General features: G+C 42.0%; 1 protein-coding gene across 2 annotated transcripts; it reads left to right on the forward strand.

Moving 5' to 3' along the window:
• Positions 13,069 to 15,838, forward strand: LOC110430289 (GDSL esterase/lipase At5g45910-like). 2 transcript variants are annotated; one of them, XR_002447624.1, is made up of 3 exons: positions 13,069 to 13,550; positions 13,653 to 15,031; positions 15,115 to 15,838. XR_002447624.1 is itself a non-coding variant. In XM_021447711.1 (3 exons), exons 1-3 carry the CDS (start codon positions 13,298 to 13,300, stop codon positions 15,568 to 15,570), a joined length of 1,101 nt encoding a protein of 366 aa, XP_021303386.1. In that variant the 5' UTR covers positions 13,070 to 13,297; the 3' UTR covers positions 15,571 to 15,838. The 2 variants fall into 2 exon arrangements, 1 of the variants encoding a protein (XP_021303386.1); XM_021447711.1 differs by having other exon boundaries at positions 13,070 to 13,550; positions 13,653 to 14,282; positions 15,353 to 15,838.

Here is a 25,201-nt window from a genome sequence, read left to right on the forward strand (position 1 = left end):
AGCCAGACTTTGAACAGTGCTGGGCTTGGGATGGCGCAGCACATTAACTTCAGGCTCGTTTCCCCTAGCGGCCCAGGCGGAGAGGGAGGGAGCAGCTTGCGGATTTTCGTCGGAAACGATTGGTCCAGCCCTAGACGGCCCAACCACCGCGTTATCAGACCAACCAGCGGCCATCTTTTTACCAAGGTCAGTAAACTGTCTCCTCCCCTTCCCGCCTTCGGTCAAAAATCCCGGAGCAGAAGCAGAGTGAAAATCGCACAAGGCAGCAGTGTGTCCCCATCTACGGCAGGCAAGGCACCTGATAGGGGAGTGGCACTGTGCTCTGTAATGATCGCGCGCGAGACATCGCTGGCAAAACGGAAGCAGGGGCGTGTCCCCAAGGTAATCATCTGAAGATTGCACGGTCGGAGCGCCCTTGACTGAACGCTTGCCTCTGTCAGACCCGGAAGAACCGGGCAGGATCAGGGGTCGGAGAACGGACCACCGCGAGCTGAAGGCGCCCGAAGACAGAACGCTTGGCCGCCAAGGGAACGGTGTTAGCGCCGGTGAGCGGCAACCCGGGGGCCAAAGAGGAACGGCGAATCGACAGCGAGGTCAAAGGACGCTAGTGCGGGGCTGAGTCCACACATGAACGAACAGCATCCGCAAAAGAAAAATTAGAGCGAACCAAAGTCGGCGGGCGGGGGGCCGGACGACGGTTGCGAGCAGGAAGCCAGGAACGTTTTTCTTCAGACAAGAAAAGAGAAAGCTCGCGCCTCCAGTTAGGGCCGCCATTGCCCCAGAGGTGGAAGAATAAGGAATATTCAGGGCAAGAAAACGAGCACAGCTTAACAATGGAGAAGCCAACAGGCTTGGAGGAGACATAGAATTTGAAAGCACGCCCGGCTAGGTGAGAAACACGAAAGTAAGCAGCACATCCTCCAATGGAGGCTTGGAGGATGATACTAACAGAGGAGGTGTCGAGACGAAACTTGCAGCGAGAAAAGGAGACAACAAGAGCAAAGGACCGCGAAGAGGAAACTGGGGAAGAAATGGGAAGGCCAAGGGAACGCTCCACGATAGTCGAAACCGATTCTCCCGGGGCGAAAGAGAGCCAGGGAAGAGTTGGAAGAACCATGACCAGAATGGAGCACACAGCAAGGAGCACCGAGCAGGAGGAAGGAGAAACTTACAGGATTACAGGGAAGCTCCCGGCCTCATGGCTTTGGGGTCCTAGCCTGCGACCATCGCGGCGAGACCGCCACCACTCACCTCGCGCCGGAGTGGATCAGCGGCACGGCCGTCACGCCCAAGGTCGACGTGTACAGCTACGGCATGGTGCTGCTGGAAATCGAGTCGGGATAGACAGAGTATGTAGCTAGGTGGTAGCCTGATAGAGGATAAACACGCACGATGGTCAGTGAATTCTTCACAATTGCACATCATGATATGATTCCCTGGGATTATACTTGCCTACTTGGGAAGTTGGGACCATGTATGGCGTTAGAAGCTAGGATGCCTTGCACAACAATTGCACTGCATGACACGATTTCTTGGGCTTATACAATGGATGGAGGTGTTTAGTAGTTTGCTGTTAGTCTTATTTGATCTCTCTACTGTTAGTCTTATAATAATAAATGGTCCATTTTAAAACTTTTATAGAGGTTGAAGTAACAGTTTCTTTTTCTAAAAAATATTTCGGATTGTTCTAATTTCAGCCTAGTCTAAATAGACACGAACCATGCGACACACTTTTGGCACAGTTATTTATTTGGAGAGATTTTGCTAGACTATGGAGACCTAACTGGACGCACTTCAGTCTTGACCATTTTGACATATATATAGAGAGAAAGAGAGAGGCACGTTAACTTCTTTGAATATGAACCACTTCAGCAGTACTTTTTAACGAAAGCTGAAGAAACAATGTTTTTTTGTTGCAACAAATCAGTATTAGCTAAATTTTAGCGAAGCGAACATACATGCCTAGATCGAGACGATCTTTATTCGCTCGTCACTGGCCGACGGTCCGACCAGTCATAGCCATCATAGGCAACTTTCATTAAGCAGGCCAACTATCCCTCTAACGGATTCATGAATCCGTTGTCCTTTTAATTCTACCAACTCTGTCTTCTCATCAACACAAAATCAGTAGCCACATAATCAGTTAATCACCTGTGCTACATGCCTTTTGTTTGATCGCTCTAATCCAGCTGGGGCGAGCAACAGTGGATTTGAGTTGCAGATCTGTAGGCGGCTTTGGCCAGAGGCTATATAGTAAAATATATTCCCTGATGCAAGGACGTTTCATTAGCCGCCACCTTATGATGACTGATCGATGAGAGCAATGTACTGACAGTTGCATATTATACCTGACTGAACCTGTATCGTTCTGTCAAAGTGTGCATGAGATGAGCTGCTGTACTTGGAGAGACCTGTGCCGGAAGAAGTGCATTGTCAACAGTCTAATGATACATGTCTGAATTCTGAAGATCCTTTCGAACTCCTGCTCATTGCAGGCGCTTGATGCCGAGCCTTGTTCAGAAAAGCCCCAGAACAGGCAGAGTCGGTCTGTCTGCTACCCAAAAATAAAGGTCGTACACGTTGCCTCGGCAACGTGTGGTACTTTCGCTTTAAGCTTCGTTGGCCGCTGGACATCACATGACATCTATCCACTCTCATGCTATATATGAACTATTGCCCCATGTGCACAGCTGTGACCATGGAGTTGGAGCTTATATATAGGCTTTGTTTAGTTCGCAAAAATTTTGGTTTTTTGGCTACTGTAGCACTTTTGTTTTTATTTAACAAATATTGTCCAATTACGGAGTAGCTAGGCTCAAAAGATTCATCTTCTAAATTACAGATAAACTGTGCAATTAGTTTTTATTTTCGTCTATATGTAATACTCTATACATGCGACTAAAAATTTAGGTCACTGTGAACTTTCGCTTGAAGCTTTGTTGGCCGCTGGACATGACATCTATCCACTCTCATGCTATGAACATTGGCTTGAAGCTTTGTTGGCCGCTGTGACCATGAACTATTATCCAACTCCAGCGGGACGAAGCTGCATTGCATTGCATCTGCATGCATACAGGTCACACCGTGGGACACAATTTATTGGATCGGCTGCCCCAGCTGAAAATACCAACTCCTGATTATATATTATTAATTTATTATACATACATATCCCAACCAGCTGTGTAGATTGTTTGGCCCCGCCTTCTCCTTATGCAGTTTGTCCTCTGCAAAGTACGAGCAGATCAAAAGAGTCGCTGGAGCCGCTGTCTGCCTGGCCTCACTCTAGAGGAGCTGGTCCTGCGCTTTGAGAGTGTGTTCAGCGGCGGCGGATAGCAAGCATGCGGCCTTGTCCGAAAACTTTTCAAGATTTCTCTATCAATCTTACTCCATATATATAGAGCATTGATATAGATAAAAAACATAACTATTTACATAATTTACCTGTAAATCGTGAGATAAATCTTTTAAGTCTATTTAGTCTTGATTGAACACTAATTACTGAATACAAATCACGTGTGCCGTGTGCGTGCCCGGCGCCCCTGCACTGCATGCTCTGCTTCTACCTCTGCTTCTGGCTTCTGGAGCTGTCGTCGTCCAAGTTGGCCTCTTGGGCCAGCAGCCAGCTCTATCCGCCTTCACATACCATACGTGCATGAACCTGCGATAAGAACCTTGGACTTGGACCTGACCAGCTGGGTTGCGTGGGGTTCTTGCCAACTTCGGTCTTGTTTAGTTTCGAAAAAATTTCGGATGATGGTACTGTAGTATTTTCGTTTGTTTGTGACAAATATTATTCAATTATGGACTAACTAGGATTAAAAGATTCGTCTCGCGATTTACAGCTAAACTGTGTAATTAGTTGTTGCTTTCGTCTATATTTAATGCTTCATGCATGTGCCGCAAAATTTGATGTGACGAGGAATCTTAAATTTTTTTTGCTTTTTGAGGTGAACTAAACAAGGCCGAAAACGAATGCCCCATGGTGGTCCTGTCCCGATTGGAATTGGATGCAGGACGATGCTTATTTGCAGCCATGCCTGCATGCATGAGAGTATGAGACCATGCATTCGGGGGTTTGACCCTTGATCGGATATGGTGGCTTTTCTCGCCTTGCATGCTGGGAGACGCATGTTCATGGCACCATGCGTGCGTGTACGGTGGCGCCAAGCCATGGGGATGGGGTGCCCGCCTCCCACCTGTGTGCGGGGGTGGGTGTTACGCACGTCTGCGTTTAAAGGAGGAGATTCCTTTAATTTCCTAAGGATGGTCTTTTAAGTATGCTTTTTAATTAAGGAAAGAGAGCATTGTGAAACAACATTACTATAAGTTAGGATTTCTTTTCAACCCACGCCCTCAGGCACATCCATCTCTATAAACACACTGTATCCGGCCTACACTATATTAGGTTAGCTCATTTTAGACGAGACTCAACCTACATCACATGCTCGTAACAAACGTGTCTGAGAATTTGTCTCTTATATGACTACATACACGTATAGACGAAGACAAATCGTGTCAATGATAACGACAAAATGCATTTGTGATAACTTCTCATCACATATGTATATAGACAAAACACATCTATGATGATTTCACATCATAAATGAATGTGTCTCTAATTAGAATCGACAAAGGTGAAATTCTTCGCGTCCGAATATTCGGACATCAGCGCTAGGTCGATGATCTTCCCGTGCATATTTCCCAAGCTCTGACGCATCCCGCGCGAAGACGAAGGACGCTTCCTGCCCCAACAGGCGCCAGGTACGTAATACATACATACGTTTTCTTTTTTTTTTTCTTATTCTTCTCTTTTCTTTTCTTCCAGCGCATAATTAATTATTTTATTTGCATTATTTTATTTTTGTTTTTATATTTACTCTTTTTGTTTTTCTTTCTCTTTTGCTTTAATGTTTTGTATAGATTTTTCTTTTTTTCTTTTATCCTCTTTCTTTGCTTATTTTTATTTTTGCCTTTTCTTTTTTTTTCTTATTCTTCTCTTTTCTTTTCTTTTTTTCTTCCCGCGCATAATTAATTATTTGTTGGCTTTATTTTATTTTTGTTTTTATATTTACTCGTTTTGTTTTTCTTTCTCTTTTGCTTTAATGTTTTGTATAAATTTTTCTTTTTTTCTTTTATCCTCTTTCTTTGCTTATTTTTATTTTTGCCTTTTCTTTTTTTATTATTCTTCTCTTTTCTTTTCTTTTGTTTTCTTCCCGCGCATAATTAATTATTTGTTTGCTTTATTTTATTTTTGTTTTTATGTTTACTCTTTTGTTTTTCTTTCTCTTTTGTTTTAATGTTTTGTATAGATTTTTCTTTTTTCTTTTATCCTCTTTCTTTGCTTATTTTTATTTTTGAATTTTATTTTTTCTTTTCTTCATTCTATCATTTCCATTCTTATTTTCATTTTATATTTATATATTTCTTTTTATCATTATTTTCTATGCACATGTTTCTTATTGTTTTGTTAATTATTATTATTGTTTTATTTCCTTGCTTCTATTTGTTCTTCCTTTTTCTATTTTAGTTTTCTATATGTTTTCATTTTCATTTTCTTTCTTATTATTTTCATTTTCATTTTCTTTCTTATTTCTATTTTCCTTTGTTTTTTAATTTTTAATTTATTTTTTTTCTCTCTTTTCAATTTTATTTTTACCATTGTTCTTTAGGTTATTCATTTATTTTATTTTACCCTATATATTTATTATTTATTTTTACATTTACTGCATTTTCTTTGGTTCTATTTATTATTTCTTTAGTGTTGTTCACGTAATATATATGCAATGTTCTAGGAAGTATTTAGTGATGTTCTATAATATTTTAGTGTTGTTTCATGTATTATATATGCGATGTTCTAAAATATATTTTAATGATATTCTATGATGGATTTTATGATGTTCACTTAGAATACATTTGATGTTCTAAGTATATTTTAGGATGTTTGAAGTTTCCATATTGTTCTTTTAAATTTTTATATATTGTGTTTTTTATTTTTTCTTATGTACTGCTCTAGTTTTTATTATTTTTATTTATGTTAGGTATTTATTTATCTTCACGTGGTATACATGTGATGTTCTCTAATGTATTTTGTGATACTCATGTAGTGTAGATGTGATATTCACGTAGTATATAATGATGTTCTATGATATTTTTTGTGATGTTCTAGTAGTATACATGTGGTGTTTTAAGATGTTTGATGTTCTCGTGGTATACCAATGATGATGATGATGTTTTTAGTGATGTTCACACGATATACATGTGATGTTCTATGATGTATTTAGTGATGTTCATGTAATATATATGTGATGTTCTATAATGTTTTAAGTGTTGTTCTATAGTGTAGTTAGTGATGCTCACTCAGTACTATAGTATATTTTAGAATGTCTGAAAAGTATCCATGAGATGCTCTTTTTATTTTTTCTCTATTATATGTTTTTAATTTTTTTCCTTACACATTGCTCTAGATTTTATTTTTTTTTATTTATGCTATGTATTTATTTATTTATTTATAATTATAATACCAATACAGTTCTTAGAATATTTTCTTATGAAGACGCAACATTGTTTTTAAACCTAAAACATCATCTCAGCTCAATATAAAAATGTTCTATTTTTATATGATAAATATTCGTTATTAAAATTTTATCTAAATATATTTATCTTGTTTTGATGGATTTATTACAAGAAATCTTTGGTGTAATCTGAATTTAATTTGGATATTTTATTTAGGAGTTATGACTTTTTGTTGTTTGTTGAAAGCCATTGCGTGCATGCGTTGTAGCTGAAGTGGATATGCTGCTGCACTATCTCCTCGCACCAGCTGCGCATAGAAAAGCCGCGAGCCAAAATTAATTAGTGTGGATGAGAAGAAATACGTGCGAGCACGGACCATAGAAAAAGTACAGCAGAAATTCAATTTAGAAACAGTGTGCTGAAGCAGTTTGAGAATGACGCGCGCTGCAGAGGCAAACATAATTTTCAGCGCTGAAACCAGCGGAAACCATCACACCGGAAACCGCCGGACGGTGGATCCCGTTCGAACAGCCGGACTCTAAGAGAAAGAAAAGAAAAATTTTCACGTGCTAGGGTTTTAAATCTCTTGCTATACTTGCTACTATCTCAAGATATAGATGTTTGAGGAGAGTATAGCTATTTACTTCCAGATTTAGTTGCTATAGCGTGATTTAAATGGCTATTACCTATTTATGAAAGCACATAGCTAAATGTCATATCTGCCGATTTAAAACACGAGCACACATTATGTAAAGATGTTTTCATGGCTTGGAATTGATTGCATGCATAAATAATTTGTGCTATGCACACATTTGTGAGGTTTTTATGCTATTTAACGTATATATGAATGGCTTAGTTGGAAGATAAATATATTCACCGCGTAGGACCTCGGAATCTGGAAGGCAAAATGGCTTACTCCCTTTGTCCTGAAATTGAAGATTGAAATATATCCTAAAATATAGTATATTCAAAGAACAAAAGATAATGTTTATTTAAATAAAAATATGTGATAGTTTGTATCAGGAAGTAATTCATGTAATTGCCATATTTTGTATAAAAAGACTAAGAGTTCACCCTTTAGTCATGCGGAATAGAATAAGATTTTAATAGATTAGGAAGGTAAGTGAGTGGTACATGCATTTCTTGCAATCACTATATTTCAGAATGGAGGGAGTAGTACACTAATGGAGGGAGTAGTACACTAGCTAGCACAAATTACTATATAATTGCGGGTTCTAGACACCACAGTGATAAAAAATAGAAAATATTTGCGTTTACAAAATTTGTACTCAGTTCATATTTTTTTGAGCATCCATACCATCTAAGCTACATGATACTTGCGACTATACAACTAATGCAATTCTTCTAACTATACAATTATAAATCTTATATTATATATTTGACACTCTAAATAATTTCAAAAAAAATGTTGTAACTACAAATTCTAAGGAGGAGCCTTGGTGTATATATAATGAAGAAGGAGAAACGAAGGAGTGTAGGGGAAAGAGCTCTAGGGATGGTGCCACTCCTTCCTTGCATGTGGGCCCCATTGGCCCGACCGTTAGAGGGGGAGGGTGTTCTAGTCCCCCATATCATCGTGCCGCCACTGTGGTTGGCGGTGGCGACGTGCTGCCTATTTAGCTACAGGCCCCTTTATCAAAGCACGTAGCGTGGCTTGCGGTGCCCTCCGGCCTTTAATTATGTTAGGGTCGTATCAGGACTAAGTGGTATAGTGCTACGCGCTTAGAACCACAACATCAACGCACCCCAGGAATTGATATCTCTAGCTATCGATAGCCTAGGGGTGCGCCAGCTTCCTTGTCATGGTACGGGGTTGGCACGCCTCTTGTCCGCTTTCTTTTCTAGAGGAGGTGACATAGGCCCCACTCCGATCGGGTTGTCCCCCTTTCGACCCTTGACTTTCTTGAGCCGTCGGGCGAGCTGGAAACTCCCCTTGAGGGATCGGAAGGGGGAGGGATGGTGACTACGCGCTCCATCGTCAGGCGTGACGGAGGACATATTCTCACCCTCAGACACACCTCCCTTATTTCCCAGGGGTCGAGGGAGGCAGTGCGCACCCTCTAGTTGTCAGATTGGGCTGGGGTTGCCGATTGGGTCACCTGATTTGAACCAGACCTCCTCTGTGAAGGCCTAGGATCGGGCGTGGTTACTTAAGCGAACCTCGTATCAATAGTTTAGCCCCCGGATTGGAGACGCTAATATTGATACTCGACACATACCATCTAATTAAGCTACATGATACTTGGGACTATACAACTAATACAACTATACAATTCTAAATCTTATATTATGTATTTGCCACTCTAAATAATTTCAAATGAAATATTGTTAACTGCAAAATTCTAGATCTCATCGAGTACTCAAATTTGATGTTGACTTTGGCTCTATTCGACATTGATCATAGTGATAGTCTGACAGTAATTATCTTGCAGAGGGTAGTGGTATATATCACCTCTATTTTCCGAGGAACAAAAGCTATCTACTACATAATAGCCCTAGCTACTCAGTCTAACCCTAGCTAGAAATGCTTCAGTAGATAAGCAAAGCTTATGCTGGAGCAGTGGGAATGTGGCATGCACGCAGAAGATTAGAATCTCCGTTGAAAAAGACACAAAGTCATGAGAGAACAAAGAAAAGAACAAGTTCTCCCATGCATGCTCTAGTCCAAGCTACCAAGCAATGTGAGGGGACCAAATTACACACGACAAGCACAACAAGCCTCCAAGAGCTGGAGACTGCAAAAGGAGTAAGATTACATCTAAAGCTAAACTGCACATCAAAGCACCAAAGATATAAAGAGAGACAAGACAAGGGCTATGTCTAAGCTTAACTGGCACTACAGAGCCTTGGCCATCCACTAGTAGTTGGTAAAGTACTAGTAGTAGACTAGTAGTTTCCATGTTGTTATCACTGGATACCGTTTTGGTTTTGATGTACTTTTGATCTGCCTGCTGCTAACTGATTTTGGTCCTGATTTTAGTGACAAGGTTTGCAAAATGATGGAGTGCTCCGCACTGCCCACCCTCCAAGTTTTCTTTTGTTTAAGTATCCGTTGAATACAACTTTTTTCCTCTGTATCTAAAAAAAATCAGGGTGCATGCTAAGAAATTTTCATAATTTTGTCACAAAAAAAGGCGATTTGAATTATATAGAAATATATGAAGAAACAAAAAACAGTTAAATATAGCAAAGAAATTCAAAAAGGTCTCAAACTTTGAAATAGAGTTTCAAATAGTCTCACAAAGCCTCAAAAAAAAAAAAAAAAACTAGGTCAAAAATCAAATAATTTTTTTTTGCCGAGTGCCTGGCCAGCTGGCACTCGGCAAAGAATTAGCCTTTGCCGAGAGCCAAACGGTAGGCGCGCGGCAAAGGGGACGGCGACGTGGGCCGTTACACGGACAACCACTTTGCCGAGAGCCGAGAGCCTGTCCTCGGCCCTCGGCAAAGGCGGCTTTGCTGAATGCTTGACATGGCACTCGGCAAAGGACAGTCTTTGCCGAGTGCCTGCGCCATGGCCCTCGGCAAAGAGGCGGGCGCTCGGCAAAGAAAGAAATTCCTGTAGTGATGGCGATCGATGTATAAACTACTTCTCACCGTCATTTAATCCGATGCTTCATGCAGCCTGGTCCCTACCTTGATTATTTGAACCCTGGCCCTTCTGTGTACAGAAAACTCATACAAAGTTTTATATAATGCGTATATCATCGATCACTCTTGTACAGTGTGGTTCTTTTAGGGTGTCAAGGAATAAAGAGGATTCTTATGTGTCTAATTTGATATGATGTTTCTATGATCACTAAACTTTATTCCCTTTATTATATATTGTGCATTTGTGGTGGAACAAAGTGGCCAAGCTAGCTAGTTACTATTGGCTAACAAGCTTTTGGCCCGGGTATGTAACAAGCTTTTGGCCCGGGTATGTAACAAGCTTTTGGCCCGGGTATGTAAGAACAAGCAAGAGCAAAGGTCTGTGAATGAACAACACCACTACGCCTAACACTGGTGCACGCAAAGAGCTAGTAACTGAACAAAGGTGATAAAAGATTATGTGAGCTCGCAACTGACGTTTCACTGGAAGAGGCAACGATGTGAGGCCACCCAATCGCTTTGCTATCAGCCTATCACTCAGTTTTGTTCTTTATCTCCACGTACGGCCATGGACAGTCCATGTGTGTTAGTTTGTGATATGTATGCAGAATATGCCGTTTGGATCAAATAATTGGATGGATGCATGCATGCACATGTGTGTGCATTGTTGAAGTGAAGGTGACTTTAGTTCTTATCAGTTTTTCTTTTGTATGTTCCTATCAAGAAAATAAATAAATAAATTGCTTTTGCTTGTGGGGACATACATATGGATGATTGAGATTGCAAGGAAGGAAGGTTCTTTGGTACTGATGATTCATGAGCAGTATTTCTACAGAATTGGCAGACTTGTTTATTAGCGCCATGCATTTGCAGATGCCTGTTTTCTCGATTGATGCATTTTAGGCCTTGCTTAGTTCTCATTCCAAAAAGTTTCACCTATCACATCGAATCTTTAGACATATGTATGGAGTATTAAATATATATATATATATAAATAAACTAATTATACAATTTGATTGGAAATCACGAGACGAATCTTTTAAGCCTAGTTAGTCCATGATTAGCCTTAAGTGCAATAGTAACCTACATGTGCTAATGATAGATTAATTAAGCTTAATAAATTCTTCTCGCAGTTTCCAAGCGAGTTATGTAATTAGTTTTTTATTAGTATCCGAATACTCCTTCCGACATCCTACGAAACATTCGATGTGACATCCAAAAAATTTTCATACTCCAACTAAACAAGGCCTAACTGTCAGTTGATGGAGAAGTTTAAAATATATAGCTGTAAAAAAAGGTATATAATTCCAGCAATCTGTACTTGGTCTATATATTTCCCACTCTGCAGGTGGGCGTGATATGCCCTTGCCCTCCAACATGAACAATAGTATCACAATATAACAGCATCCGACTGTACTTTCTCTGCATCGACCAGTTATTAGGCGATCCCCGTCAATTTTGGTCACACAGACGAATTCAGAAAGAAAAGATCAGCCGGCCGATCAATACCACATCTATCTTTGCGTCCATGCACAGTTCCATTGAAGCTGCATTTTCCCATCCATGCTGAAAATTCGTTGACACCAAGCATGCATGATATCCACGTCAAAATAGTTTCAGTCTTATCCAAAATGGATGCAAGTTGGTAGTAATTAAGGGACCAACGTAGACGGCTGTCACCCAAACCAAACAAGTGGAAGGTCATGGAAGCAATTGCTAGTTGCATGTCCAAGAAGGGAGCTGTCCAGTTGGATCACGGAACTCTTCATATGTTAGTGTAGGATCGACTTGCACTAGATCAACTGATTTTTTGTGAACTTTGATCAAAAAGAAATTTCGCGTAATATCACGCGGCATCACTAGCTATCTACTCGAATTTGACCCCAGCACAGCAGAGCACAGAAACTCAGACAGTAATGTAGAGACGTGTAGAGGTGTATCTGCTACGAGTCCACGACGGCACCTGCACGTAGCTTTCCTTCCCTAATCCAAGCCAGCTTTTGTTCTTTCTCCATCAATCCTGCCTCGAGTCTACATAATGAATGAATGACATGTATGGAGCCTGACAGCGTGTTCATTCATCGTGTGCATCAGTGCATATCATTACTACTTGATTGTTACCAGTACTAGTCAAGAAAACGATTGTTACTCGATCTCAGTATATTACAATTTTTTATCACAGAGTAATCTAAATTTTGGGAGTAACTAAATACAAGTTTCAAAACATGCATACAGACAGAACGGAGCCAAGACGGGCTACAGCGCCAGTCTTGCCTCATCTGACCCCATTCTAAATTATAAGAGATTTAGACGTTTCTAAATACATTATTACGTATCTAGGCATAATTTATATCCAAGTGTATAAACTATCTATCTAAAAAGGACAAAATGTATATCATAATTTGGAATGTAGTGAGGGAGCACTTATCTATAAAAGAAAATGTAACAAAAACATGAAATTTTAATTTATTTTCTATCATGCAGCACTGTTTTTGCTATTCTAGCACCTTTCTTGTAGCTTTTCAGGCTCCGCCATCAGGGAATGCTCCTAGATCGGAGCGAAACAGATTAATCATGTCATATATTTATAAACATAGTCAAATTTAAGATTGGTTGACTCCTCAAGAAACAATACGAAGACTTACTTTGAGACGGGGAGAGTATTTCTTCATAAAGGCTAAGGGATATTTTGCCTCGGAAACAAAGGTGCCCAAAATATATATCCCTTAATTTGTTTGAACCGAAGAGAACTACAAGCATTACTAGGTTCACGGTATGACGCCAATCAATCTGGACGATACTATGTACGTAGGTGAGGATCCGCGAGAAGGAAGCAACCAAGGGCCACCCCAGGCCTCAGCGAAGGGAACAGGAATATCTTGCAGCGTGTCAGCAGCCGGACAGCGACGCTGCAACCGCCGTCCCCGCGGCGCCTATAAATCCCCCCGTGCGGCCGTCCACATGGCCGCACCGCCCAGACACGGGTCTCCCGCGCGCGCCACCCACCACCGATCGAGCTCAGCAGTGAGCACGCACGACCTGGCGCTTTAACTCTCGCTCTCTATCGTCGTCCCTGCCCGGCACACGTAACGTAATTCGTTCCCTGGCTGCGGCGTGTCTGGCAGGTAGCTAAGCCAAGCTAGGTGTGACTGTGTGAGTGACGGTTGACGTGAGGATGGCAACCGGCGGCGGCAAGGCGGCGGCGCTGCTGCTCGGGCTGCTCCTGCTGCTGTGCGTGCTCCGGCATGGGGCGGCGCAGCGGTACAACGCCATCTGGAGCTTTGGCGACTCCATCTCCGACACCGGCAACCTCTGCGTGGGCGGGTGCCCCTCCTGGCTCACCACAGGGCAGTCGCCCTACGGCGAGACCTTCTTCGGCCGCCCTACGGGCAGGTGCTCCGACGGCCGCGTCATCATCGACTTCCTGGGTACGTGCTTCGTCATCTAGTTGGCTAGCTGTACGTGTATACCTGTGGTCTCTAGGACACTGGACTGACTTGTACCGTGATGGTGTACATGCATATATACAGCCGAGCACTTTGGGCTTCCTTTGCCGCCGGCGTCCAAGGCCGGCGGCGACTTCAAGAAGGGCGCGAACATGGCCATCATCGGCGCCACCACCATGAGCTTCGACTTCTTCAACTCCATCGGCCTGAGCGACAAGATCTGGAACAACGGCCCACTCGACACCCAAATCCAGTGGTTCCGGCAGCTGCTGCCCTCCGTGTGCGGGAACGACTGCAAGAGCTACCTGTCCAAGTCGCTGTTCGTGGTGGGCGAGTTCGGCGGCAACGACTACAACGCGGCGCTCTTCGCCGGGCGGTCCATGGCGGAGGTGAGGGGGTACGTGCCCCGGGTCGTCAGCAAGCTCGTCCGCGGCCTGGAGACGATCGTCAGGAGCGGCGCCGTCGACGTGGTGGTGCCGGGGGTCCTGCCCATCGGCTGCTTCCCCATCTACCTCACCCTCTACGGCACCTCCAACGCCGCCGACTATGACCGCGACGGCTGCCTCCGGAGCTACAACGGCCTCTCCTACTACCACAACGCGCTGCTGAAGCGCAGCCTTGCCAGCCTGCAGCGGACGTACCCGCACGCCCGGATCATGTACGCCGACTTCTACACCCAGGTCACCCACATGATCCGGGCACCTCACAACTTCGGTGAGTAACCTTTCGCTTTTGTGTCCTTGCTAGAATATATCCCAGTGTTGGCGTGCGGGAGTTGAAGTCTCAGTTATCACGGAATGTGTAGTGTAGTGTAGTGTAGTGTAGTAGGCAGCACTGGGATGGAAAGGGATAGATCCAAAGCATGGATTTTGATAGATGTAGATGTAAAGAGAGCTATCTACGTGCATGCATAGTGAGCATGTTTAATTTTTTTTTCTCTTGGATTCTTAGCCCACCAATGACTCATCCGGGTCAATTATGCCCTGGGGACCATGCATGAATGACCGTTGTCCAAACAATTTGGGAATCAATACCCTCCTAATTGATCCAGTTGGCATGCGTATTATTTATGCATCATACAACCAATAATTATGATGAAACATGGATGAAAGCCTGTCATCGACACCGTGGTGGCATGCATGCATACATATCATCTTATAAAGCACTGTGTAGTATATATACTAGTCACAAAAGCCGCCACCTGCTGTAATTGACAAAGATACTCCCACATGTAACATAACAATTCTTTCCATGCATGGACTGTTTTATCTTAAAAATGTTTTCAAGGCTCATTACTGACTTAGTTCACGTGACTGGGAGCACGCTAGCTAGTGCGCATTCCAAGGCGGTTTTCTTTATGAACTGTAATGTAATCCATCAGCCTAGCTAATGAGGGCAGCCACAACGCAGCTACTACAATCGTATGCCTCGAGAAAAAAATCACATGCCATGTATTCCAAGAGGTAATGAAGCTAACAATCTCTCAACGCAGGTCTCTTCTCTTATCATAAACGTCACTTTCACCTTTTTCTCTTTATCCTGACAGACAGAAATAAAGTTGTATAGAGTTTGGTTTCATCCACCTTCAACGCGTGTTATTTGGGAGCTTCTGCAAATTGTCAGCTGAAGCCTACGGTACCTCTGCAGGCAGCACTGACACACTGCGGGGCTGCTGTTTTGCGTGATCTGTACATAGCCTGTATACGTGGACGTCGGGGCTACAAGACAGCGTGTAGCGATGGGGAGGCCTGATAGCGAGTGTGATCATCGACACTCTTTTGCAGGGCTCAAGTACGGGCTGAAGGTCTGCTGCGGCGCCGGTGGGCAGGGCAAGTACAACTACAACAACAAGGCGCGGTGTGGCATGTCCGGGGCCAGTGCCTGCGCCGACCCGGGCAACTACCTCATCTGGGACGGCATCCACCTCACGGAGGCGGCCTACCGCTCCATCGCCGATGGCTGGCTCAAGGGCACCTACTGCAACCCTCCCATTCAGCACTGATGGAGCTAGCTAGCTAGCAGCATTCATGCGTGAGTTGATCGTGTGTTGTTTGTTTAGGGCTAATTGCCATGTGCATCATCATCCTCTAGGTTCGTATACACAGTGATGAGTAGTGATGGGTTTGTTATTTGGTTGTCAATTATTCATGGGAGGTAGGTGGTTTCGGTGTGCTGGGGACAATGAATAAATGTGTAATGGACAGCTGTTTGCAATTTTCTTAACGCAAAAATACTGTAGGGGAGATCCCCACAGTGATTTATATTGATTAGATTTAAGAATTACATAAAGTTACGAACTTGTCTTAACTGAAAGCATCAAGCCAAAAACAAAATGAGGACCTAAGGTCCGTCTTGAAACAAAAGGACTGAGCAATACATTGATTCGTAAAAAATGTGCTAGCGCGCCAAAGCGAGTTTACGGATCCCTTTGTTAGAAAATCTTGTCATTCTGCAGCTTCCAAAGTTCCCAAGCTGCAATAAGCACGACTTTAGTAAAGAAAGGCAGCCCCTGCATATCCTTTTCTTTTACAAACCTTTCTTGAAGCAGGATCGACGCATCCTAGTTGAAGTTGATGGTAGACCAGCATTGTTGTGAAAGGGGCAGAAGAAGAATAGATGTTCAATAATCTCATCCATCTCAGTGTTGCACATAAAAAAGAACGTGTCATCTTGGATGCTCAGATGTCTTCTCCTTATCATGACCTTTGTATTCAGGCGATCTACTAGGACTAGCAAAGAAAAAAAAATGATACACGGGGCACAACGAGATATCTAGATCATTTTATATATCAGATGCACTTCCACTGCGCTAAAGACATATGCATAGAACTTTCTTGACGTATATTGAGGCCCCAGGTTGGCTCCCATGAATCTACTGCATCATCATCATATGAAATTCCTTGGAGGTGGTCTTGCAAGAGCTGCAGTAGGCCTGTACCGCCAGCGGTAGGAAGAAAGTATCATCTAGATTTTTTTGTTTCCATGACTTCTTGGACTGACATTCCTTCATTCGTAGTAAAGGAATACAACCTGAGAATTTCTATGGACAACACTTTGTTCGACCAACAATCTTCCTAGAAACAAAAACCGTTGAGCTGTTACCGACTGTGCATTTGGCTATACCGTGGTAAATGTTGTTGAGTCGCAATATGTCATGCCACCAGAATGACCCAACCTCTAGAGATGCATGGGGCACCTAGTCTGTATAATATCTGTCCTAGATTAGGCGAACCCAAGGCACATCTGCTATGTTATAGAATTTTTGTAGATGCTTCATGAGTACTGCATCATTTTGGAGCCATAGGTTTATGACTCCCAGGCCCCTTTTGTCATTCGGTTTCATCACATTTGGCCAAGCAACCAAATTTCCCTGTTTTGTTGTTGGATCATTGCATCTCGGTAGACATTGTTTCCTGGCCTGATCAATGTTGTCTAGGGCTCCTTTAGGGATCTTGATGGTACTTAGGGTGTACGTGGTTATAGGTGTGATAGTTGAGTTGATCATTTCTAGCCTTTCGGAGATGGATAACTAGGTAGAGCAAGTCGAGAGCCTCCTCTCACTTCTATCCATCATCAGTGATAGATCATTAATTCAAGGCTTTGTGGTGCCCATTGGAAGCCTAGATAGGTGAATGGCATAGAGCCAATTTGGCAACCTAAAGTGCTTGCTAAGATCTAAACTTTGTCTTGATCAACATTGATTGGTATCATTTGGAACATCTGATAATTGATCTTGAGTCCTTAGGACTATTCAAAACTACATAGAATAGCCTTTAGAAAGAAAAGCTGGGTAGCATCAGCATGCATGATGAGCAACGTGTGATTGGTGTACTAGACTATGGGGAAATCGCCGGTAGCTTGTGGAATTGGCGCCTTGAGAAGATTTCTTTTTGATGCTTTGTTGACGAGAAGTTGCAAAAGCTCAGTGGCGAGCACAAATAGAAGAGGGGATAGTGGGTCGCTCTGTTGGACACCAAGCTTGCACTTAAAACTTTTTTCGGTACACCATTGAGGAGTACCACTGACGAGCCGAGGATACACTAGGTCCACAACATCCATCCGCTCAAAAAACCCATGTACTGCATCATCAGGATGATGGCTACGTGCTTGGGAGTGTCAAACGCCTTTTCAAATCTAGCTTTAGGATGATGGTTTCACAATGACAGTGGCATTGGTGTATGTATTTGAACGACCATACCAAACAATCCTAGATAGAGCGAGAACGAATGAAGTCATATTGGTTCTTATGTATAAGACTGAGAATCACCTCTTGTAATCTATCAGCAAGGATCTTAGCCAGGACTTTGAGACTTCTATTCAATAAGAAAATCAGCCTGAAGTCTGGACTTCGGCACAAGGTCTTGATGCATTCCAGATTAGCCATGCCACTATAAAACTCATCACAAAGATTGTAGAAGCTGCCTTTGATAATGTGCCAACATTTTTTAGGAAAAAAGACCATTGAAATCATCTAGGCCTAGTGAACTACCGAGCATCTTTAGTCGATAGTTGGCATGTCAAGTAGTGATGTGTGCTTGATCCTCAAGCGAGCTTGATGGCGATCTTTAATACCTACTCGACCAGGTGAGTCATTCTTAGCTGTGTTGTCGATTAGTGCTCTTTGAATATCTAATACAGAATATTTTTCTAGCATGCAGCGACTTGTCTCCCTTGTTCGTAATCTACTTCACCTTTGTTGTGGTTATGAGGATCAAACTCATTGTGCTCAGCATCGAACACGGCCACTACGTGAAAAGGATTTATAAGTGCTAGGGGCTTGGGATAGTAGGGGCGGTTGGTGATTGAGCCGCCCCTACTGTGGGCTTCCCAGGTACCAGTAAACTAGCGCCCCTACAAATGCTTCAATAAGGGTGACTGGTGTTACCAGCCGCCCCTACAAATCAACCCATTTGTAGGGGCGGCTAGATCACCAGCCGCCCTTACTAAGCATTTGTTGGGGTGGCTGGATCACCAGCCACCCCAACAAATGACGGTTGTATAAGTGGCAGCCACCACTTTCTTTCTCCTCGGGTCACTCACTCCAACCCGAGGAAAAAAGGTTGGGAGGTCTTGGGCTCCTCCCAAAAATTGTTCTAGTAAGGGGGGAGGTTTTGGTCTCAAATCCTTTGGTAGAAAGCTTGTATAAGGTAAGAAAATGCTATTTCAAGCCTTTAATTGAAGTTATAATGGTTGGCTAGTGTGTAATTTGAGTTTTGCTTTTCTCTCACTTCCATGGTGGTTGAGCTTTGTATGGAGCAAATTAAACCCTAGTTTTGAAGCTATTAGTTTAAATTAGATAGAGAAATGAGCTTGCACCCATTATTAGTCGATTTTGCTTGATTTTAGTGGAGATTACACCTTAGTTTCATGTATGCTTCATCTAGTTCTATATATAGGGCTTGTTTTTTAATTTTTTAATTTGTGTTTCATGAAATTGGAATGGGGTTGGTATGAAAGGTAGTGGGTAAAATAATAATTGTTGCTAATTTGTGTCAATGAAATTTTATATTTTAGCCATTTAATATATAATGTTGAATATTTATATGCATTAATAGGCAATTAGTTAATTAGTTAATTAATCATTGATTCGATTCATTTGATGTATCTTCTTTTGTTGTTTTGTTTTTAAAAGATGGAGTACATGAACTCTTGGATGTATGGTTGGTCAAGGATCGATGAAGGTTTTCGCGAAGAGGTGGACAAATTTATTGTAGCCGCTGATAAGCATGCATCAACATTGACATATAACAAAAATACAACTATTTGTCCCTGCAAAGATTGCAAAAATATGGCATTTGCAGATGTGGATACCATCAAATCACACTTGGTTATGCGAGGATTTGTTCCGGAGTACACAATGTGGATTCAACATGGTGAGACAATAGTTGTTGATGACAACAACAATGATCAAGAACTTGATGCCGAAACCCTGAAGTATCTGCACCAATACGACAACAATGAAGACATGGGCTATAACTTTGGCAATGAACAAGGTGGTGACTTTGGCAATAAACATGGTGCTAATGATGTTGGTGGTGCCGGCACAAATGGTGGAGCACATGAGGGGGATAAAGATGACAGTGACAATTTGGAGGACATGCTTCGGGCCATTGGACCAGAAATATTACTACAAAAGAAAGGTCTAGAAAATTTAGAGTAGGTGAAAACAGCGTCGAAGGAGACTGTTTATGGTGTTGAGAAGGGTTGTCGGACACACTAGACATTGCTCCATTTTGTGCTTGAGCTACTCATCCTTAAGGCTAAGTACGGTTGGTCCGACTGCAGTTTTGATGATCTGTTGCATCTCCTATCATGGGTGCTGCCACAACCAAACTTAGTTCCTGTCAACACATACCATGCGAAGAAGGTTATAAGTCCACTCGCAATGGATGTTGAAAAAATTCATGCATGCCCCAACCATTGTATCCTTTTTTGTGGTGATATGTTCAAAGGTTTGGACAAATGTCCTCGGTGTGGGACCAGTCGGTACAAGGAAAATGACTTTTATAGTGGGGAAGAAGCCTCCACGGGGAACAAGAGGAATAAGAAGGGTGTGGAAAAAGACGGTACAAGAATCTCAACCACTAGAGGACACTCCATTAGGCAACGATGAAAATAAGAGAGAAGTTCCAGCCTTGGTAATGTGGTACTTGCCAGTGACTGACAGCTTGAGACATATTTTCTTGAACCCTATGGAAGCCATGCTCATGACATGGTGGGGTGATGAGCGCAAGGTCGATGACGATGTGATTGCACACCCAGCTGATGGTAGTCAGTGGAAAGACTTCAATAAGAACAACAAACTATTTAGTTCAGACCCAAGGAATGTATGGTTTGCCTTGAGCACCAATGGAATGAATCCCTTCAATGAGAGGATGACTGACCACAACACTTCTCCAATGATCCTAACCATGTACAACATCCCAACGTACTTGTGTTAGAAGATAAAGCACCTTTTCCTCACCGTTCTTGTTTCTGGCCCTAAACAACCAGGAATTGATATAGACGTGTTCCTTGAGCCTATCATGCAAGAATTTGAGAGAATATGGAGGTTTGGGGAGCCAATGTATGATGCATTCCGACATGAGGACATCGCACTAAGAGCAATAATATTTGTGACTATCAATGATCACCCCATGTTGTTTGCTATGTCTGGACAAATCAAAGGCAAGATGGGATGCTAAGTCTATTTGGATGATACTAAATGGGTATACCTAGATGGATCCAAGAAGATTGTTTACCTAAGGAATCATAGCTTCTTAAAGGTAGGTCACAAGTACCAAAACAATTTATACTTAAGATACTATGCAACATCTAGGAGGATGAACCCCCTCCGGAGAGATGTCATAATGGACAACATGTGTACAAAATGGTGAAAACCATATGCATCATATATGGAAAGAAGAATCTAGATGGAACAATCAAAGATAGAAGCAGACCTCCTATCAAAGGCGTACCTTTTAAGAAACAATCGATCTTCTTTTGGTATCTGCCTTATTGGCTAGAATTGGCGGTCCCCATGCCATTGATGCTATACATGTGGAGAAGAATGTCTTCGAGAGTCTCATCGATACCTTGATGGACACAACCAAGTCAAAGGATGGTCTGAAAGCATGAAGGGACATGGAGCAACTAAAGGTGATGCCAGAGCTTCACCTGGTACTTGAAGATAATGGAAAATACACTCTGCCAACGGCTACCTACAACCTAGACATAGAAGAGAAGAGATCTGTACTCACATCCATGAGGGGGATCAAAGTCCCAACTAGGTTTTTGGCTAACCCGAAGAAGCTAGTGTCAATGAAGGACCTCTCATTTCACTACTGCAAGGCTCACGATTGTCACATGATGCTGACAGTGTACCTACCAATTGTCATCGGGACTGTAAAGTCAGAGTTCTTGAAGATGTCCATCACCCACATGTGCTACTTCTCTTCAAATATCTCTAGAGGATGTTTCGTAGGACAGAGCTGAGAGACCTACATGATTTCATGGTGGAGACCCAGAACCAACTTGAGATGTGTTTACCTCCTACTTTTTTTTGATATAATGGTACATCTCATTATTCACATGGTTCATTAGATAGAGGCGTTGAGCCCTTGCTACTTGCATAAAATGTGGTCCTCCAAGTGGTCCATGTTGGTCCTAAGCCGATACGTGCATAATCGAGCATACCTAGAGGGTTCCATGATAGAGGATTATAGTACTGAAGAATTCATCGAATGCTATCAAGAGTACTTGAAAGTACAAAGAGGGATTGGCAATCCCGATTCTCGTCACATGGGTAGGCTAGCTAGAAAGCGCACAGTGGTAGAAAAACATTCATCAACTATGAATATGAAGAAGTAAGTCAGGCGCATTGTTGTGTTTTGTAGAGCACAAAACTGATGCAATGGTATATTGATGAACACGTGGCTCTCATTATGGAGGAGAGGAATGGTCATTCAGATGATTGGGTCATAAGACAGCATAGGCGACGCCTGACTCAATGGTTGAGGGACCAGAACATACCGCTTAGAGAAAGTGAAGATTCTACTACCATCAGTAGATTGGCAAAGGGCCCATCGAGACAAGTAACATCTTGGAATTCTTATGACAGTAATGGGTACTCATACTATACCCACACAAAGGATAGTAAAAGTGTAAACCAAAACAACAACGTTCGAGTAGAGGCTCTCGATGGACTGGGGCGAAAGGTCCCATTTTTTGGCATAATTGAAGATATATGGGAGCTTGACTATGGAAGGAATCTAAAGGTGGCCCTATTTTGATGCTGCTAGATCAAGCAACATGAAGTCAATGAGATTGGGTTGAGAGTCGTGGACCTCCAGAATGTAGGCTACCATGATGACCCTTGGGTGCTCGCTTCATGTGTTGCACAAGTTTTCTATATGTCTGACCCACTAAGTAACCTCCCCCCAAAGAAGAGGACTGAGCACATGGTTGCCTCCAGGAAACAACACATTATCAGAGTTGATGGCGTGGATGATGTTGGAGCTTACAATGACTATGATGAGATGCCACTATTCACATACTTTAGTAGCAAGATCAGTGCAGTGGAAAGGAACCTATCCAAAGACATACTGCCATGGGAATGAAAAGGTGGCAAGGGGAAACTTGTTACGGTGGGGCCTAGCTAGTTTGTGTAAGTGTGTGTCTGAGACTATATTTATGTATGTGTGTGAGACTATGTTTATGTATGTGTGCGAGACTACATTTATGTATGTGTGTGAGACTATATTTCATGTATGTGTCTAATGTTTATGTATTTATGACTTTTTTATGTGTCATGTGTAAGTGTTTATGAGAGACTTATCAATTTACAACCAAACTTTTCTAACACTATCTCAAATGCCAAAATGACCAAAACAACAGATGTATATCTTGATGAGTTTAATAAACTTGGTATTCATGACTTTTCTAGGTGAAACCATTTAGGGTTTGAAAAAATGGTTTGAAGTCGTTATTTTTTGAAATTCAAAATTTGAATCATTCAAACTTTGTCAAATGAAAAGTGGACCAAAATAACAAATACATCTTGATGAGTTTAACAAACTTAGTACTCATGTCTTTTCTAGTTGAAACCATTTAGGGTTTGAAAAAGTAGTTTGAAGGTGTCATTTTTTGAAATTCACAATTTAAATTCTTTTAAGTTTACTCACATGGATAGATGAACTGACTAAAATAATAGGTCTTGATTTTAGAAACATTTAGGAAAAAGAATCATCAGATTTGAAGTTAGTATGAGGGACAAAAACCTGTTACAAGTTCCAGCCAGAGATTAAAAAACAAATCACACTTGTTCATAACCAATTTAAAATTTGAATTTATACATCTTCGAACAAGATTTCAAGGCACAAAGTTACTCTAGATGAAAGACTTTTGAATAGAAAAGTTTTAGAACTCATCAAGATCTACAATTGTTATATATATCATTTTTCATTTGAGAAATCTTAGTAAACACTAGTCATAAAATTATGAATCTCACATATAATTTATAAAACTATATGAGAGACTTGTCAATTTACAACTAAACTTTTCTAACAATATCTCAAATGCAAAAATAACCAAAATAACAAATGTATATCTTCATGAGTTTAACAAACTTGGTATTTATGACTTTTCTAGTTGAAACCACTTAGGGTTTGAAAAATTGGTTTGAAGTTATCATTTTTTGAAATTCAATATTTGAATCATTCAAACTTTGTCAAATGAAAAGTGGACAAAAATAACAAAGTACATCTTGATGAGTTTAACAAACCTGGTATTCATGACTTTTCTAGTTGAAACCATTTAGAGCTTCAAAACCTGGTTTTAAGTTATCATTTTTGAAAATTCAAAATTTGAATTATTTAAACTTAGTCAAATGACAATTTGACCAAAATAACAAATGTAGATCTTTATGAGTGTAACAAAATTGGTATTCATAACTTTTCTAGTTGAAACCATTTAGGGTTTCAAAAACTAGTTTTAAGTTGAAGTTTTTTTGAAATTCAAATTTCCCTTATCCAAACTTTCTCAAATGCAAAACGGACCAATATAATAATTGTAGATCTTGATTATCTTAACAAACATTGTATTCATATCATTTTCATTTGACCTCTTTTATAGTGCCTCAAAAATATTATCAAGCTTGTTGATTGATTTTCTAAATTAAAAAATCAAATAAAAAAACATTTGTAGGGGCGGCTTAATCATGAACCGCCCCTGCAAATGGAACTATAGGGGTGGCTCCCTTCTTCACCCGCCCTTACAAATGCTCTAGGTATATAACAAGTCGATCGTGGCTCCCTTCTCACGAGCGTGCGCCTCACTCCCTTCGATGCTGGTAGGCTGCCGGATTTTACCACCGTACCGTACATCACCGCCAACTCCCCCTCCGGCACCCCTCCGCCGCTGCAACCTCCCTCTGCCCTCACCCATCGCTCGCTGCCTCCTCCCACTCCTGACCCTGCCTACCCTGCCCCATCTCTAGCGCAGGCCGCGTCACAGTTAGGGTTTGCGGTCGCCTATGAAGGAAGTCAGACGCGTCACGGTGGAGGAAGTCGACGACCTGTGAAGGACACCACGCAGGGGCGCCGCGGTGAGGGTTGCTGCCCATCTTCGTCTCACCTCCATCTCTGGCACCGACCACGGTGGCTAGGGTTTCCCTGCCCTTCTCTCCTTCCTCAACATTCGTGCTCCACCATCGTTGGTCCTTCTCTTCATCCTCGGCGGTTGTCCTGCAGCCGGATCCCTACGCACCATCGCCGGATCCCTGCACACCACCGCCTGAGCCCTCTCTACTAGTTCCTCTACAAGTATGCCCACCCCCTTCTCCCCCAGTTTTCTCCCCCAGTTGGAGCTTTGGACATATGGTTTGCTCTTGCGCTTGCACATGATGATGCTTTGATTTATTACAAACTGAGCAAAGTGCCTAGGTTGATGATGTGAATCTGTCTAATCGTAGACACTCAAGGAGCACCCCTTTGAGTCTAGCAGCCGTGCCTTGTTTATCTTGTGATGGCTAAACTATTGCTTGCATTCTCTAATCTGTACTGATAAGTAGCATTGCTGAATTTGTGCAATAAGCACTGAGACCAATGGCACTTTGCAATGATATGACAATTAATGTTGGTCCGTTTGCTTCATTA

Source organism: Sorghum bicolor, chromosome 9, assembly GCF_000003195.3.
Source record: "Sorghum bicolor cultivar BTx623 chromosome 9, Sorghum_bicolor_NCBIv3, whole genome shotgun sequence".
In the NCBI taxonomy this organism is placed as follows: Eukaryota; Viridiplantae; Streptophyta; class Magnoliopsida; order Poales; family Poaceae; genus Sorghum; species Sorghum bicolor.

Excerpts from the sequence above, each read along its gene's own strand:
- LOC110430289 (XM_021447711.1), top strand. The coding sequence starts at position 13,298 with ATGGCAACCGGCGGCGGCAAGGCGGCGGCGCTGCTGCTCGGGCTGCTC. Across the intron at positions 13,551-13,652 it reads CGTCATCATCGACTTCCTGG|CCGAGCACTTTGGGCTTCCT; the intron begins GTACGTGCTTCG and ends GCATATATACAG. Across the intron at positions 14,283-15,352 it reads CCGGGCACCTCACAACTTCG|GGCTCAAGTACGGGCTGAAG; the intron begins GTGAGTAACCTT and ends ACTCTTTTGCAG.